This window comes from Nanorana parkeri, unplaced genomic scaffold (genome assembly GCF_000935625.1).
Source record: "Nanorana parkeri isolate BGI_ZX_2015 unplaced genomic scaffold, ASM93562v1 scaffold561, whole genome shotgun sequence".
Taxonomy (NCBI): Eukaryota; Metazoa; Chordata; class Amphibia; order Anura; family Dicroglossidae; genus Nanorana; species Nanorana parkeri.
The window spans coordinates 153809-172727 of NW_017306829.1; the positions used below are offsets into that span (position 1 = coordinate 153809).

The 18919-nt window shown below is 40.6% G+C and overlaps 1 protein-coding gene across 4 annotated transcripts in view; it reads left to right on the plus strand.

The window, feature by feature from the left end:
- Positions 1-18919, plus strand: part of TFCP2 (transcription factor CP2) — a 55568-nt gene that overhangs the window by 26077 nt on the left and 10572 nt on the right. For 2 of the 4 annotated variants that reach the window (XM_018562122.1, XM_018562121.1), the window contains exons 6-12: positions 413-565; positions 7235-7345; positions 9100-9188; positions 10687-10762; positions 14319-14412; positions 17344-17434; positions 17779-17888. In XM_018562122.1, the coding sequence (XP_018417624.1) occupies positions 413-565; positions 7235-7345; positions 9100-9188; positions 10687-10762; positions 14319-14412; positions 17344-17434; positions 17779-17888 (724 nt within the window). The remainder of the gene's footprint in view (positions 1-412; positions 566-7234; positions 7346-9099; positions 9189-10686; positions 10763-14318; positions 14413-17343; positions 17435-17778; positions 17889-18919) is intronic. The other 2 variants (XM_018562123.1, XM_018562124.1) reach the window with 2 other exon arrangements.

Here is an 18919-nt window from a genome sequence, read left to right on the forward strand (position 1 = left end):
TCTCTAATAGCGGGTCCCCCCGCTGGTGTCTTTTAGTTCCTCCTGCTGATCCATAGTTATTGCAGTACACAGTAGTAATGCAGGGATCATCGGGAATTACCACAGCGACCAGTGCGGGACACGCTATACAACACATCTCAAAGTGGGGAATAGGATTGGCACCGGGAAGTTTTTGCAAACTGGGCAACAGAGACGGGTACATATAAAGCTGCTTTCTGTAAAAGGTACTGCTTTTGGTATTTCTTTTTAACGCACTGAAATTAAAAGTTTATTTGCCAACATTTTGGGTGCATAATCTTTAAAAATAACTACACCATTTATTAACTGTTTTAGAGAAGCTGAATTTGGTGAATGTGAACAGAATCCTGGTTTTCTATTAGATTGGAGATTATTTGTCTTTCTTTTTCTGTAGGTACACTGTATTAGTACAGAATTTACCATGAGGAAGCATGGGGGTGAGAAGGGTGTACCCTTCCGAATCCAAATAGATACCTTCAAAGAGAATGATAATGGAGAGTACACAGAGCACCTGCATTCCGCCAGCTGTCAGATTAAAGTCTTCAAGGTAAGTTGTTTTTGTTTTGTTTTTTTTAAAATTAGCAGCATTTTAAATCTGCATTGTTTGGGTCTGTCTTTAAGAATGAAAACGGTAAACCTGTATACATTTTCAGTTTGTTGCACAGTTGTTTCACATTCTGAAAACCAAACTAGGCCAGTGTTGTGTAAAGTTTTGCTGAAGAATGTTCTCCTTTTACTTTTCAGTATTTTACTAATATCTTCTGTTCCTGAGAATTTTTAGGGCTATATCATTTGTATTGCTACCATTGTTTTATCACATGTTCATTGACAAGGATTCTACTACTATTTCACTTTGAATATGATTTTATGGATTGTATATAGCGCTGTTCGATAAACAGGTGGGAGGCATTGAGCTGGTCCGTGCACACTGAAAACAGATGCTTTTGTGTTTACAGGTTATTTTGGCCACGTGTCCACACACATTATCGAGACCCTGTTGCCAGACCATTCATTTCAAAAATGATATTCCCAGTAGATTTTATGTGAATTTAGTGTATTTCAGGAATGTTATTTACCTGTAAAAACATCCCTTGTGTAGACATCCAAAAGCCCTGGGCCTGCTGCTGAACACCTTCCTAGCTGTGATGTTGGCAGACTTGGAGCTGTCACTCACGCAACCCTCTTCAATTCCACTTCACTCCTCCACTGGCAGCTACATAAAAGGTTATGTAGGTGGATTAGAGGAGAGTAGGAGGAGAAAGGTATTGGGCACTTCCAGAAGAGAAGGAGGCTATGATGTGCAAGGAGTGAGTGGGCTGCATTAAGGAATTGACACTTTTCGAGTAGTTACATTTTCTAGCAAATTTGTAGGCACAATTTTTAAGTCTCTTAAATTGTTTATAGAAAGCAAAAACGCTGCATGTACGCTTCTAAAATACTTGAATATTCTGTGTTTCTACCTGCAGTTTTTGAAGGTGGTGACAGGGTCTCTTTAACACTATTACTTGTGAGTCATATGTGCGTTACCAATAGGTTGACCTTATTCTACCTGCCAATTATCCCCCGAGGGTTTTGTCACTTGTCAAGGTATTTCTAAAAGCTATGAACTCAGTCCATCAGCTTAGGATCCATGGATAGTTCGGACATTTGCTTTGTAATGTTAAGAGATTTAAATCTCATCTCATTTTACAAATGGTTTTGTCTGTGAAAGGCACACGTTAACATGGGTGACAAAAGCAGGAGAGAAAAAGAGAGCTTTAAAGGAGAGCTATGAAGTGAGTGATTTCCACTCATCCTCATAGTTAGAGCCAAGCTGACAAATAAGCTGTCACATGTCGGCTCTATTGATCGGGAAGTGAGCAGAAACATGCAGCGATCTGCTCACTTCACGATCGTCTCTGCAATGAGCAGGGACTGTCAGTAACCGCAGGCATTCCCCCCCTCCGATCCTCCAGTGCTGGGTGGAGGAACGAACGGCGGAGGGGGCGGGCACAGCTGGCTCTGCCTCTAGATAGGAAGAGCCAGCTGTCACTCGCACAGCTGGGTGGATCTCGCCCGTATTGTCGGGATCCGTCCTGGCTGCAGCGCCATCAGTATTGCCTGCGATATACTGAGCTTTGGGTCACGAGAGGATGCTAGTAATATGTCCTCCCGTGACCCTAAAGAGAACTATGGGGAAAAACACTTACCCCATAGTTCTCCTTTAAACGTTAATATTGCATTAGCTCTAATAGTTACCTGCAGACAAGTTGAGATTCAACTAGGCCGGGAATTCCTCGGCTTCTAATCACGTTTATTGGCTTGGATACCCATGCTTCACGCCAGCAACTCATAATGGCTAAATCTAGGAAATTCTCCTTCCTATGTGATTACAACTGGTTTGTCAACTATTCTACAGAATCACTCCATTCTTGCCAGACTTCAGCTTTTGGCCTTGGGTGTTTTGTCTTCATTTGAATATAAATGGCATTTCTCCAGCCTTCAACTGCAGTAAATTGACTCTTTTCTGTCAAGTGTGTGGAACAAAGGCACTGTACTGGCATCTGTAATGGGAACTGTTCATCTCCCCCCTACCTACCTATCTGCCTGCTGTGCATGAAAGTTGCATGCTATTAATGGGTGGCTCCTTCTCTATATACCATGCATAAACTTTACTTCTGTGGAGTTATTTCCTGCTTTTTTAAAAAGCACACTTATTTAAATTAGGTAAAGGGGTCAGTTTTGTATCACCAGGTATCCTCTGCTTAAGCTGTTTTTTCATCAAATGCTCATGTTTTTATTTCCTAAGTTTGGGATAGGTTCCCTTTAACAAATTGCATTCATCCTTGAACTATCTATAATGTCCCGTACAGGTCATATTGGCAGCTTTTGGGCACCATATAGCAGTTCCTTCTTAAAGCAGAAATAGTCCGCTATACTCTTCCCCCCTCCTATCACTTCTTCCAGTGATGCAATGTCCATGAGCTCGCTCACTGACACCAACTTCTTCACCTGGATGTCTTTCAAGTTTCACCACCTTCTTTATTGGCTCACCCTGTAGGACCCAATTGCTTCACACAGGAGTTGATTCATCCAGGCCCCTAGGTAGGCCACAATTGCACACTGAGTTGCACCTGTGCAGCTCAGTGTACATTCTAAAAAAAAGTTTGCAAACAGGAAGGTGAGAAACTTATATTGTGGAAGGGACCTGGTGGGAGGAATTCACTAAATCAGTTGCAACACTTTTTTTTTTTCAGATGTGCAACACTTTTCTGATGTTAGGGTCCCTTTACAACAACCTGGGTACAATTCATAAAAGCCTTGCGATAGTTTTGGTTCTAGTTCCAACATGTGCAGCAGACTCTAACTACTGCCAGTTTACAGATTTAGGAAACTGGAGGTAATTAGGACCAACTCTGAGTGGCGCACAGCGAGACACCAGTGCAGTGTGGGGTATCTGTGTGCTGGGAAGCTGTTATGAGTGTGTGTTTCCTAGTCCTCAGCAGAAAGCTATGACGCCAGCCGGGAGATTCCCCAGCTGGCAACTAAATGTAATCAAAGTAGCCAGGGATGCTGGCTGACCTCATTACCCAAACACGACGGCTCTATGGGCCTTTGGAACCCACCCACAGCCGCTTTTGAGTCACTAGGGAGACAGACCTGACGGGGGATCTAGTGTCTCGACTTTCCTGCCAGCCCCTACCCACCCAGCAGCACTACACCTCAGATGTTGCTTTTGTGTAAAAGCTGCAGTGGGCAGGAAGCTCAATAATGCTGAGTCTGTGATTTAGTCAGGCTCAGCGTTATAGAGCTGCACTGAGGACAGAGTATCAAGCATGGTCATTCCAGCCTCCTCGCCGGCTTCGATTTATGAATCCATGGGGACAGGTTAATGTACATGTTCCTGACAGGTATGTGAATCTGTCGCTAGCTGCAACATGTGTTGCACAGACAGATGCTAAAATGTATATGTGTCTACGACACTCTAACAATTCCAGGGAGTATGTCTCTTCTGCAATCAAAAGCCTTCCTACTAGCATTTTTTTTCCTTAAATTAGTATTAAATGTTCAATTAAAAAAATGACTACAGATCAAACAAATATACACTGCCCAGCAAAATATTTCATTTATTTTTTGCAAAAGAACTTGAATATCATGTTTCCGAATAGCTGCCTCCAACTCTCTCAGCTGGTTTTCTGAACTTCCTGTTGAGTACAAGAACAGTCTCCAGCAGCTGAACATCTAGATTGGAGCAGAGGAGTAGCTTGCTCTGCCTGTGTGTTTGAGGAGGCATACACAGCTTATTAGCACTTGTAAGGATGGCTCCATACAAATCTGCAAGGGAAAGGAGTCCCCCTAAAAAAAGTGGTCAGTGCTCAGGGGAACAGCTGATCCTGCAGGAAGCTAAAACTTTTAAACATCAAAGAGCAGCTTTCATTGTAAGTGATTTATTCAGCATTTTAAATTACTTTAAAAACCCTTTTGACTTTAATATCTAGAGCAACAGCTAACGATTATTTTCAAAATCGATTAGTTAGCTGATTATTAAGTTCGATTAACCGGTTAATCGGGATTTTTTTTTAAAAAATGGCTCCAGTGATGGACTTCTAGTTTGTATTGAGATTGTAGTCCATCACAGGAGCAAGCTTGGAGCGGTGGAAGTTTAAAAAAAAAAAAAAGTGGTGTGCAATATAGTGAAATGGAAAGTGTAAAATTATACAGGAATCAATGCAGAATGGCATCGGCTATAGAGGACTACAAAACCCAGCAATAATACATTATACAGCACAATGGAGAATACCATCCGCTATGGATAAATACAACAAATCCCAGCAATAGTGCAATCTGCATTGCGCTGTATAATGTATTATGGTTGGGATTTGTTGTATCCCTCTATAGCTTGTGGTATTCTGCATTGCGCTCTATAATGTATTGCTGGGATTTGTTGTACTCCTCTATAGCTGGTGGTATTCCGCTGTATAATGTATTATTGCTGGGATTTGTAGTCCTCCATACAGCGCAATGCAGAGTAACACCAGCTATATAGGAATACAACAAATTCCAGCAATACATTTATACATACAGTGTATACAACACAATGTAACATCGGCTATAGAGCAATACAAATCCCAGCAATACATTATAGAACGCCATGTGTGGGAAAGTGCAGGCTTACCTGAGCAGTCTTCCAGCAACTTGCTTCTGAGATAGGGCCTGTCTGTCGGTGGCTGTCATCCTCCCCATGCCTGCTTACTTTTTCTTCTCACCGCGCCGATCGTGGATGTTGGCGGGGGGGGGTTGAGTGTGAGGCATGGAGGAGGTGAAATGTATGTATGGCTTGTTATTGTTATATACTATTTAGATTTTATTAGTAATTGTTTTTTTTTATTAACATTATATGCCAAGACATGCAACAGTAAAATGTCTGGACCCGTGGGATTGTGTTTATAAGAATGCGTCTGTAAAATTTCTGGACCTGTACATGGGCAGTAGCCTGTGAGATGCCTGGACTCCCTTCACACATGTATGTGTTTGATTCATGTGCAGATCAAGGTCAGAGGGGTGACCCTTGATTTGCATAGGATACCAGTATAGAGGGCTCGTTTACAGCAGCCCATATGCATTATGCCAAGGGTGGACACATTAATATGGAATTGAGGAGTCAGTCTATTCAATCCAGAATCCAGCTAGAATTTGTTTTTTTTTTCTTTTTTTAGGTGCCAGTTCCATTGCCAATAACTGGAGAAAACCCCAAATGTTGTGTTCCAGCTGTAATTTGTAAGGAACATTGGCTAACTGACTCCTGGGATTTGTTTAGCCCTGCAGTTTATTACATGTTTATGCTGGTGTGCATTGTGAGGGGTAGTGTGATGCTTTGTTAGAAACACGTCACACTGTTTACTTTTTTGAAATGTCAAAAAATGACATTTAATTCTAGTCTATGCATCCCAGTTCATTGCTATGTGCTATGTTGACATGTGTTGTGCTGCTTAAAAATGTAGAACACAAAGTATATCTGCATGCAGGGGAGAACAGCCTGTCCTATCTGATGGTGTACCTTGGAAAGAATTCAGACTGGGGCAGCAGCATTCTGGGCCATATAAAAAGGCAGTATGTACAGTATGTAGGTACAGTATGTACCTGGAAGAAGCATTTTTATAGCAGCCATTTAATATGTGGTCTGTGGACAGAGAAATCTTTTTATAATAAATGTATCAATCAGTAGGTCAGTCACCTTACATAGTTGTACTTTTTAATTTTAACTTTATTATTGGGACTGCCTCTTGCTACCTGCTGTTTCCTCATATAGGGTTCCCTTTTATCTACCATTGCTTCTTTTTCTCTTGTGGTGGAGCAGGCACAGGTGCTACGCAGATAGGTCGGCATTGTGGAGTTTTCTGTTCTGTCACTGCTGGTCGCTTTAATAACAAACAGATTTTGTAGTTTAAGTGTAAGCCCAAAAGATTCCTTTTCCTGGGGCCCTTCCTGACCTTGGCTCAAGAACAGTGTTAGTTACGTGAGGAATTTATTAAGCATGCCAGAATTTATTAATTTAAACCATGTGTGTTAATGTTGCTTTAAAGATCATGACACTGCTTTAAGTTGTAAACCTGTTTAGCAACTGTTTTCACTGCAGTTCCCGGTAACCATTTACCTACTTGGAAACCTAAAAACGGAAGGTAATAAGTGCCTTACAAAATAAACAGGGAGCTTTTAAAAACACTCCATAAACATAAAAAAACTAGTATACCTGCATTATTACCTGCAGTTAAAAGGCATTTATTGGGAAGGTAAAAAGCATTTATAGGTATGTTTAATGATTCAGGAGCTTGTGAAAAGTGAAGATAATTTAGATGCTCGCTCTGGTATTTGGGAGACTGCTATGCTACACACAGCTCAGTTCCTTTTCCTTCTGGTTTTCCTTTGAAAGGCATTGTAAGCTGTCTGGTCAGTTCCCATGTGCCTAAAATATCTGACAACATAAAACCATGCGTTATGTTCCTCTTCACAGCAAATGCAGCTATACTGCTAACTATTTCCGATTTTGTACAACTTGGAAACTTCTTCAGTCATGTTAGTGAATAGCAGTTTAGCACTATTGGCTTTTTTACATAAAGGTAATTAGCATGATTTATTTTGAGTCCTCATTTTATATTGCACACAATCCTTGCTTGAGTGTTAAATTTTTCACTGTCATGTAACTATTCCTTTTGCTTTCCTGCCTTCTAAACATTAGCCAAAAGGAGCAGATCGAAAACAGAAAACCGACAGAGAAAAGATGGAAAAGAGAACCCCTCAAGAGAAAGAAAAATATCAGCCATCGTATGAAACGACTATCCTTACCGAGGTAATCATGTTTAGGTCTAGGCTCTGAAATGCTGGGGATGTGATATGTTGTTCACACATCCCAATCACATCTTTGTCAGGGTTAAAATAAATACAGCTGTTAAATTGCATTTCCTTTGCAGGGAAAACATAGCACAGGGATGTACTCTTATACAAAACGATACTTTGATAGCCAACTCCAGGTTATTTCACGATCTCCTAGTGTGGCGTTTAGTAGCGTTGGGGCCAAACTTAAACCTTCAACATGCTGGCCAGTAAAACACTAGTTACTGCAATGCACAAAGTGGAATGCCTTGATTTGCCATTTATTTTCAGTGGCAACCTAGAGAACTAATATAAGTGCCTTTAAAAATACTGCAGCAAAGCATGTAAAACACTTTGTGCTGTTACCTGCAGTTTAACCCCTTAGGGACACTGCTTCAGAAATGTTTTCGTTCCTTGGGACCGGAGCAATTTTTCCATTTTTGCTATGCGTTTGCTTAACCATAATTTTTATCTCCCTCATTCATTGCACCTACACATATTGTATACCCTTTTTTCAATGACAAAATGGCCTTTAATTTGATGTGACAAATGCATATATAAATTTTTTTCGTGGTTTTTTAAAAAAAAACAACAAATTTTTCAATTGTGGCAATACTAATGTGTACATAACTAGTGTAGGTAACGGAAAAAAATTCATAATACATTATTTTTTTTGTCCTGGTTTATAGGGTACAGTATATCATATATGTTTGGAATTTCCATTTATTTTGGGAATTATAGGTAACAAAATACAAGGAGGGAAATACAATTTTAGCTTGGAACAATTTTATAATGTGGTATGTTTTGTCTCCTATCTTTCCTAGCTTCCTCATCACTATATTTTCTTATTTTTTTATTAAATGTACTAGGGGGTGCACTGTGGGTTTTTTTTATTTTATTTACAGGGGGTTTGATACCTCGTATCTCTGAGGAGAATAAAGTATTCTCCTCATATACTTTGTATCAGTTTGTAACATACAGCCGGCTAGCAGCTTACAAAACACAGTGAGCGTCTGCCACCTCTGTTGCTGTCACGGCTCTGTAACTACAGCTATCGCTGTGACCACCTAATCTTCTGTTGAGGGTCTGTCTTGGACCCATCGCGGCAGTAACTAAGAGTGCTGATCCCTCAACGGACCAGTGCTCATTGTACCATATGACTGGACTATCCAGTTGCCGGTCATTAATGAACTGAACGATCAAGACGGGATAATCCCGTCATCGGTCAGAAAAGGGTTCAGCTGGTGACTATCTTTATTATGCTGTGAAAAGTGTGTAATGTGTTCTCTTGCTATTCAGAACACACACAGCTGTCAGTCACCGCCCTTGCTTTGTGCATGGTCAGAAGAGCCTGTTACCCTTACAAGTAAACAGGTTCTCCAAGCCTGTCTTATTGAAAATCCCAGAATGCTTGGCAAATAGTGTTGTGAAAGCACCCTTTATTAACTTTTCCATGCCAATAAATGTCTTCATACACATGCTAGAAACTTGTATAATTAAGTGGGCCATACAGCAGGCAATTTGTGGCCAAATGGCGGGACTGACCTGCCAGTTGTCTTCCATGGTTTGGCTGTAATATGTTGGAGACAGTAGATGATGATATGCTGTTTTTGCTAATGTCAGATGTGTGAAATTAACACAGGTCCTTCTCTTCACCTAAATCGGGCACATTTGTGTGCAGACAAGGAGAAACATGCAAACGTCTGACTGGTTTTTGACTTTCTGTTACAGTGCTCTCCATGGCCAGAGATCTCTTATGTGTCAAATGCCCCCTCTCCTGGATTTAATAGTTCACACAGTAGTTTTACCATTGGGGAAAGGTAAGTTGTTCTCTTGTGTGCATGTGGTTGGAAAATAGTTACTATGCCAGCTTGGTAAAGAGGATTGCTGTAGGGCTGGATTTCCACCTGTGTGTTTCTATTTAAATGAATACATGGGTCAACGCACACTTAGCCCTATTATAAAAAAAACAAACTAACAAAAACCTACTGTGCTATTGTTTGGTATGCAGAATATGCCTCTGATTGTGCATTTTGATCTTCTGCCTCAGAAAAGATTATTTACCTGCAACCAGCAATTCCATTCATTTACAGACTGTATAAAGCCAGAATTTCCAAACCAGAGGTTGTCATGGTTAAAATGTTCTATACTTAATTCTGTATGCGCCTATTTTGTGTCATCAAATCCATCTATCTTAGTGGTGCTCTGAGGGTGCCTTGGGTTTAGTTATGGTTTCAAATCTACTTTTGCGGCAGTATTGGGTTTTCTTTCTTTACTATAGCCATGCGTAAAATCACGTGAGGCAAGTATGTTTGCTGCTACTTTGTGACTATTATTACTATGGTCCGTGTCCTCGTAGAACAATTATACCACAGATCATGGTTATCATTTTTATATTAAAAGGCAATACAAGAGGTGAGGACAAGGAGGATTTATCCTTGTGGCCTTGGTCTCTGTTACACAAAGTGATGAGCAATACAAAATTCTTCGAGCCTGTGTCAACAAGCTTTGGCCTTGTGTCAATTGCCTCAGATTGAAATGCTTCGGAGAATCATTTAGAATTCATTGATAAGTGCATTTGACCTCCTTTAAACAGGTTTTTCAAAGCTTATTGATCCAGGCCCCAGAATTGTCTCAGAAATGGGAACAGAGGGAAGATGTTCTGGTGAGAGCTTGCCTTTCTTTGGAGAGATCTTCTCTTAAATCCTTCTTTGTATCTGGGACAGGAAGTAAAGGAATATCTCCCCAGTGAGAGCAAGTAAAAACCAGACTGGGTTTTTAACCATTCACTACTTTTCCAAAACTTCTAAATTTGGCTTTACATACTTTTTAAGCTGAAGCCGTTCTATAAAACAATCAGTAGAAGTTAGTGGCTAGATGTAAAACTCCTAAATTGAATCAGTAGCATGCTGCAACTCCTGCTAGTCAATTAGCAGGTGTCATGTTATATGTTTAGATTTCTCATCATTCAGGTGCCACTCAGTCTATTTTTCTTTTACACCTCAATTCATGTTAAACCTGTTTATCCGTATAGAATTGGTTAGCACTGTACCACTATGGCACCTACAATTGGCCTTTTGAGATCGTCCTTGCTAAATTGGACTACAGTCCTCATGTCTATAGACGCCAGTAGAAAACCCTGGAAAATCTTGAAAGGGGTGTGATCTCCTCTGCTCTCTGCCCTTTCCGGTTGTATAGTCATAAAAAGTATACATGTTGCAGTGATTGTGCATTTTTGGGAGACTATTGCCAATTCCCATGCTTTATAAACTTCCTGCTTAACGGTTTTTCACATTTTAATTAATTTGTTTTTCATAGTAATGGTTCTCCAAATCATCAGCCAGAGCCCCCGCCACCAATCGTTGATGTAACTGCAGGATTGACGCCCATACAGGTACAATTCCCAAGTTATGGAATATAAACGGCTCTGTTTCTCCCTTGCACTTAGTGCACAAGGTTCCCTGTATGAACAGGGCTGCACTAAATGATTGTCAGCTGAGGAATTGGCCATATACAGTATTTTAGCATAGTTTTACTTGTCGTGCAGTGTTTGAATTCGGAATACGTTGGGGTTAAGAAAATATGTAAATGTTACAACTTCATGAAATACCCCGAGACGTTGAGTTAATTCTAAAGCCAAGCATTGTGGTTTTGGGACAGCAGTTCAGACATGGTTTGGCAAACTTTTAAAACAAGGTGACAGGTCTTAATCATTGTGTTGAAGTTTTACACCATGCATTTAGCTGTTGTACTTTTCAGGTGGTATATAACCTAAAGTGCACCTGTGCCCGGACTATGGACATTACATATTAACAATCAGTCATAGGGCTTTAAAACAAGCTATCACTGATCTTTCAGACTAAAAGCAATTCATTCTCAAAGGTCATCACAGGGACTCTAAGGGCCTGATCACCCTGGCAGCTGCCACCATTACAGCGCATCGCACTGTAAATGAAAAAGGTGATTCTAAACGAATTTCCCTTTACTGCAGTGCGTTTCAGCACAACATGTTTTGCTGAAACAAGGACTGCATGTCCTATCTTGCACATAAATTGTCTTGTCTGTGCATTAGTACTGCATCTGATGTGAGCGGGCCGTAGAGATTTTAGTTATTTTGTTTTTTTTACAGCTAAAAACACCTGCTGTGTGTTTTACATTACAGGTCTGTCTGTCTGCCTGCCAAGATGCTGGTGCAATAGAAAGTAATTGGAGAAAAATAGGATTTTAGTTCCTGTGTTGTGAACTTTGAAGACACATTTTTCCACAAGCTAGTAAGGTGACCTGAGGGCTTGTTTAAAACTGCTATGTAAATACTTTAGTGTGCATAGTCTGGGACAGATTCTCTTTAAAAGTAAGGGCTATCTCACACAAGTGATTTTGTGACCACTACAAGAATCTCTTTGCTATGTGTTTCGCAGCCCAATGTCATTACAGCCATTATTTATACCTGCACAGGCATTTGCTGTAGCCAACTGTAAATCGCCATAGAATGAGACATTTGTAGCTGCAGCAAGCTCAAGTGACATAGCCCTTTTGACGTTTCTAGATTTCCCATTTTTTTTTTTTTTTTTTTAACATACAAGTTTTTGTTGAAAATTTTTTCAGTACAAAATAGAATAGTGACAGTGAAAGGAGGGGATTCTTCAATGCTGATTTTAAATTACTCATTTGAGAAGTTATCCTAGTTGATTACACATGCACAGCATTTTTGTGAGCATCAGGTTGCAGGATAATATCTGTAAGGTGGTGGATACAGCAATGATGTTGTAATGCTGTTCCATGGTATCCCTATGACTTTAACAAAAAGTAAAACTAGTGAAAAGGTTGCAGTAAAATCTACAACGTAGTGATGTATAAGCATAGGTCCATCCTTTCTAGCCCCAGGCAGGTGGCAGATTTTCCCTAATGTGAGCAATATCATTTGTTGTGCCCCATTACAGTGCATGTTTGAGATTCCTGTGCATTGAAGCTGGCCATACACCTGTCAATTATTTGACATTCAACTCGCGGGCTGAATGAAAAAAAATTGAACGAGGAATCGCCGCTGTTTGCATTGTATTCTGACAGGTGACAGTGGCATCTGTCGGAATACCCTATCAGAGCGGGCAGCTCATCGGCTGGCGGCTCTGGTCGCACGAAGATTTTTCAGCCGGCTCTTACAATCAGCTGATTGAGGTATGCCGGCTGAAAGGGAGCCGAGGGCCCCACACACTGTGTGAATTTCGACCGGTACATTAAAAACCGGCTGAAATTTGGCCAGTGTATGGGCACCTTTTAGGCTAATACTTAAATAGTTGGATCATTAAATGTAGATGGTGGCTGTAGAACATACATAATCTCTCAGTAGCGTGTGGTAGAATAGTATTTCAAGTAAAATAAAGATCTCTATTATGTTTTGTTGAAAATGGTTACCATTTTGTATTAGAAACCAGTGCCCCATTGATGTCCAACTCCTTGTGAGTATAGATGAGCCTAGGCTTGGTGTGAATCCAATTCACATGAGTTTGCCCAAGCCGACTCAGAACTTTGACCTTCACTTCCCCTTCCTGGCCCAATCAGTGGCAGGGGAATTCTCTGCTCCTTTGTGACTTATAGCTGCAGGGCAGGGAATTGGCCTCCCCTCAACAGATTAGATCGGCAGTCAGTTTTGAGCTGGCTTGGGTAATCTCAGGCGAAGGCCAGATTAATCATTACTTGCAAGTTGAATAAATGCTTACTGGTACAGCAGTCAATTGGTGTTTTTGCATTCATTCAAGAATACTTGTGCTTAAGGGTGTTGTCCTTTAATTCCCCCCACCCCTCTGACTGTAGTCCTTCTGATATCATTCTTACACTCAGCCCTGATCCAGCTGGTCATCACTGCCCTGCAGCACGCTGCCTTCACAAAGCAAATCTCTAGCATGCTTTTGATGCTGCAGCCTCATTCATTCCTATGGGACTGCTGTATTCTGGAGGCCGCCATAGCTATGGCTGTCTCATACGAATGTATGCGGTCGCTGTGCACACGTGCAAAATGAAGAGGAGCTGGACGCAGGCAGTGTGGGTCTGGGCTGCACAGCGAATATTGTTGGATCAGGGCTGAAGCTAAATATTCTCACTGTACAGAAAGGGAAATTAAAGGTCAACTTTTCCTAGAGGTGCTTCAAGTAGCTGCTTTTTATCCATCACTGTTCCGGCCTTCAGTCTATTCAGTGTTTTTATAACTCGTGCATCTAGTTTTCAATATTTTAAAAATAGCATTGTTCAACTTGGAATATTTATTGCGCTTTAAAGTAAGAACTTGCACTGAAAGCAGTGGGATCGATTGAGAAGGCCATCTGATGTTGTTATTTTTTGGTAGTCCCTACTTCATTGAATTTAGCTGAAAAAGAAAATCCTACATACAAGTATAGATAAATAAAAATAGGGCATCCGTACAGGCTTCCTGGAGGATGAATACTTGATGACTTTTTGTAGCAGTAATGAACTAGATGTATTTGACATTATAGAAGCTGTACCAAGTATGTTTTTGCTGCCTTTTTTATTGAGCGTTTTTGAGGGTACATATAGGTGCATATTAATTGTATATTAATAGTAGATGTGTCAAAATTGTAATACTATACCCCAGTAATAAAAGTGTTTAACAATATGAATAGCACATTGTATGTTTATGCAATGTATTAGGATCACATACTATTGTCTTATGTGGAGTTGACAGTTCCTTTAAAGAAAAAAAAAAGTAAAAAAGGCTGTTAGAACTTGCACTGTGCTGGGACGTAAAAGATTGATTTGCTTACGGTTGTTTTAGGAATTATGCCACACAAGACTGTCTGTGACCGTACACACGCACTCCTTACGTGAGTGCTTACAGTCTTCTAGAAGAGGAAATGCCCTTCTCATGAGACACTGGTTTGTTACCTAATGTACAGAATGGAGTTTTGTGGAGCTCTCTTTATGCATTTCTCTTGTAGAACCTCTTGCCTACATCAACCCCTCAGGAGGCACAACAATGGCTACATAGAAATAGATTTGCTGCTTTCTCGCGGCTATTCTCAAATTTCTCAGGTAACTCCCTAGAAGGAAAAGTGTTAATACAATGCTATTTCACATTCCCTCAACCTGCAACCTACCTTCTCTCCCTCCTTAGCAACAAACACAAATGTATACTTCTCTCCCGCTTGAGTGAAATATGCTGAGCATAAAAGGAAGTTTGGGGGGTAAGGGCGGGGGGGGTTTCGCTTAGGAGGTGTGTTAAAATTTTGCAGGAACATTGCAAAGATTCCATGTTTTATTGAAATTCCTTAGTCATTCCACATTTCAGGACAAGCTGCAGTCTGCTTGCATATTCGCTTTGATGGTAACTTGGAAGGGAAAGGATGGATAGGATATTAAATACTTGAAGTTCTGATACATGTGCGGTTTGAATGTTAAATGCTTATGTGAAGCATTTTTTTAGGGCCTTTTTCTTACTGCAGGCCTTTGTGGGTGCTTGATGGGTAGTTTTGACTCATTAAAAGCACCCTGTAAATGATGGATTGTATCATGGTATTGCAGCTCACGTGCTAAGGGCAGTTATTCAGCTGCATTGCCTTCTTTTGTGCATCCAATGCATTGTGAGCTTGGCATGTCCTTAAAGAGGAACTTTACCCTGATCTTAAGAAGGTTCAACAAAGGCACCTTTGGAAATATTTAGTAATGGCAATCTACACAAAGATACTTTATAATTGGCAACTATATATTCTTTGCATTCCTTATTTTTCTTTTCCTCCCCATTTTTTCTCAGTGGTCATATTTTTACCAAGGGCAGATTTAATCCATCTCCTGGAACTCTGGCACATGTGACCGGGACATGTGACCATGCACATCATCTCAGGGGAGGAAAATCCCTTTCCCTGAGATGCCGCAAGATTTTGCAGTTTACAGATGAGATTTCCCAGGAAGGCACCGATGTAGTATTATTATTATACAGGATTTATATAGCGCCAACAGTTTGCGCAGCGCTTTACAATATAAGGAAGACATTACAATCACAATACAATTCAAGACAATATGGTGAGGAGGGCCCTGCCCCTGAGGTCTTACAGTCTAACGGGAGGGGGAAGTGATACGTGAGGAGGTAGCTGTGTGGGGGATGAATTGTTTGAGAGATTAACTTCCCAGGATGCATCTCTTAGGCACGAGCTACATCACTAATGCCTAAGAGGACCTGAAAGTGGAAAAACAGTATATGCAAGTAAAAAAAAAAATGTTTTATTTTGCCATTGGGTGTAAGATGTTTTCATACCAGCATGCAGAGCTGCATACTGATGTGATTTTGAGTGAAAGGGGGTAAAAGTCCACTTTAAAGGGTTAATATGTAGCCTCTCCGTTGCTTCCCAAGGATACTAATATGCCAGATTTGTCAAAATAGATGGAACCTGCTTGAGGAAAGATTGAATAGGCAGAAATTATGGGGCTGACCCCAAGAAGTGCAACACAAAAATTAAAGTGTTAAGTGTATTGCATTTAATTTGAACTGAAAAACCTAATAGAATTTACACACAAGTTACTGTCACACTCTACACAATGAATATATTATACGGTAGAGCCGGATTCCCCTACATGGCTGCAAAAAAACAGCCATGCATTTATAGTTTTGTTTATCTTGGCTAGTCGAGTCACACAGGGAAATGATATACATAACTAGAGAAGAGTTGCTGTACTTTATAATTAGACCTGTGTGATCTGTCTTGGTAAGAGTTCCCTTTTTATGTTGGCTGTAGTGTGTAGCAATAAACAGGAGAATGAGAACCAAACTGGTTTCGGAGAGACATTAATAGTAAATGGGCACATAGAGACGGCAGCTAAGAAATCTTGTAAATGGTAGTGCCAGTGTCTTCAGATGATTTGACTAAAATCTAGGCCTAGGATCTCGTATATCTCCATGGCGTTGTTTCTTGGGTAGAAATGTAGCGTCATCCTTCAGAAAAGCTCCTTGTTTAGCTTGCTTCCGTTCATTTTCTATTTCTTTTCTAAGTTGAAGAGTTTAGTGGACAACAAACTCCCTGTATGCCCAGCATTTTCACTCAGACGTATACATCATTGGCTACATGCCCTATTTCCAACATATGGCTTAGGGTTTCTTACACTATGAAATGCTCTCTCCTTCTAGATATATATGTTATATTTCTGTGTGCACCCTCACAAACCACAATGTTCATGTTTAATGCCCCTGACAGTGTTCAGGTTAAATAGTAAAATATCTAAACAGGGATAGTGTAAATTCTTGGACACATAGACCATAGTTACTCATGCCCCCTTTAACGGTTTAGTTTTTTTAATCAATCCTTCCTGTCCATGTTAGTATAATTACCTATGCCCCAAAACACTTTTTTTTCCCTACAATGTTTTTTTGTACGTTAAATATGCATAGGAATTTCCCATATCCTATTTTTGAGACATTGAGGGGAATTTATCAAAACTGGAGCAGACAAATTCTGGAGCAGATGTGCACAGCAACCAATCGGCTTCTCTTTTATTTTCAAATCTTACCTGAACAAACTGAAGAACGAAGTTGATTGGTTGCCATGGGCAACTGTTCCATATTCTGTCTTCTCCAGTTTTGGTAAATTCCCCCCATTGTATTTTATGGCAGTGTCAGGTGCAGAGAGAGATTTAGAAGCAATGCAGGGTTACATCTTAATGTTTTAAGAAACTTATTCAGGGCTGACATTGTTTAGCTGCCTGGCTATCTCTGGCTCCAGTACTTTGAGTCACCAGAGCAAATTCAGATTTCCGGATCTGCATACTTGTTTTTGGATTGATGACTCAGTGTTGAAGCTATTGGATCAGCATGGCTTCCAGACAGGTTACACTTCAGGTGATCAGCAATTGCAGCCCCAATATTTTTGCTTGTTACACATTTTCCTTAAAATGTTAGTTTTCTCCTATCCCAGTCAATCAGTAGCTATATCAAACATGAAGCTAAAGCAACTGGGGCATGTATATTTGTTTCAGGTGCAGATTTATTAAAACTAACTAGAGACGATGTAATCCAGATCTGTGGGCCTGCTGATGGCATTCGGCTCTTCAATGCACTAAAAGGAAGGTGAGTAAATATCTGTATTCCTGACTGTGGTGTCAATAAAGTGATGCACATTGTTTAATGTAGTACATTGTATTTGTTTCTGTCTTACTCTGGGCAAGTGACCTCTGTGCTATAAAGCCTATATAGGAACACAGAACTTCTAGTCCGCTTAATACAAATGTTACAGTAAGCTTTTTATCTGCAATAGCCATATTTATCAAATATTCAGTTCATAAGGGGTCTACATCAAATTTACACTTCTGGTTGTCATGTTCTGGATACATCTGCTGTGGCCTTGAAGTACGGCCTATGTTCTTGCTGCACATAAAGGCGCTTTGCTCATTTATTTTTGTTCTCCCATCTAGAGTGGTGCGGCCTAGGCTTACGATTTATGTTTGTCAAGAGTCCCAACAACTGCGTGAACATCAGCAACAAAAACATGAAAATGGGGAGCAAGGAAATGGAGCTTTCTATGGTATGTTTGCCTTTATATATTAAGCGGCGCAACAAAGGTTGAAGCTGAACTACAGAGAGCTATTTAAAAAAAAACAGCAGTTATATATGAAATAAAACAATGCTGTGTCTTTTAAATGCAGCTACAATAAATTGTTTGAGTTGTACCAAGATCATGCTCTTTTTATCCCCTGCACGGCAGAATTCTTACTAGGAGAGGAAGGTTTAGCATAAAGAGTGAACGTGTTAACTAGGAACATGCTGTTAGGAGAGGATCGAAGTGTGAGCTTAGTGATGACTTCTTAGTATGCTGCTTCAATGTCCAGTAGGGGGTGTTCGTGATCATTTGGTGGATGAGCCATTCACAAATATATTTAATTTGTAGAGCCGGCGGATCGCGTGTATGGGGTGCCGATCGGTTCCCTCCGCGCGAGGGTGCGAGCCCGGGATCAGCAGGTCGCCTGTGTCACGGGATCAGAGGGAGCTCGGTACACGAGCTCCCTCCAGTCCCCTCTCCTCTGCAAGAATGCGGAAGTGTTGTATAATACATCACTTCCGCATTCTTGTGTCACTCTCCAGCTTCAGAAGCTGCAAAGAAGCTGATGGAGCAGATCTCTGCTTCATCAGCTTCTTTTGGGGGGTCCTAGGTGACATTAGGGGTCTTGGAGACCCCTGATGTCTCCATAAAGAGGACCTGTCACATATTCTGCTATCACATAGGGGGTTTTATTTGTTTAGTAAAAAAAAAAAAAAGTAAAAAAAATTTAAGTTTCCCCCCCCCCCCAAAAAAATGTAAAGTTACACATAAAAAAGAATTTAAAAAACATTTTTAGTCCCCACCCATACATACACGCATGCGTCGGGGGCGCATACGTGCAAAAACGACGATTGCGCCCATTACGCCGCACATGTTACATATCGCCGCGAACGTCTGAGTGAGAGCAATAAGTCTAGGGCCATCAATCACTGATAACACTAAACTGATGAGCGGTAAAAGCTTTTAAAGTGTCGCCTATGGCCAATTTTGGGTATGGTAGTTTTCTGCGATTTCGC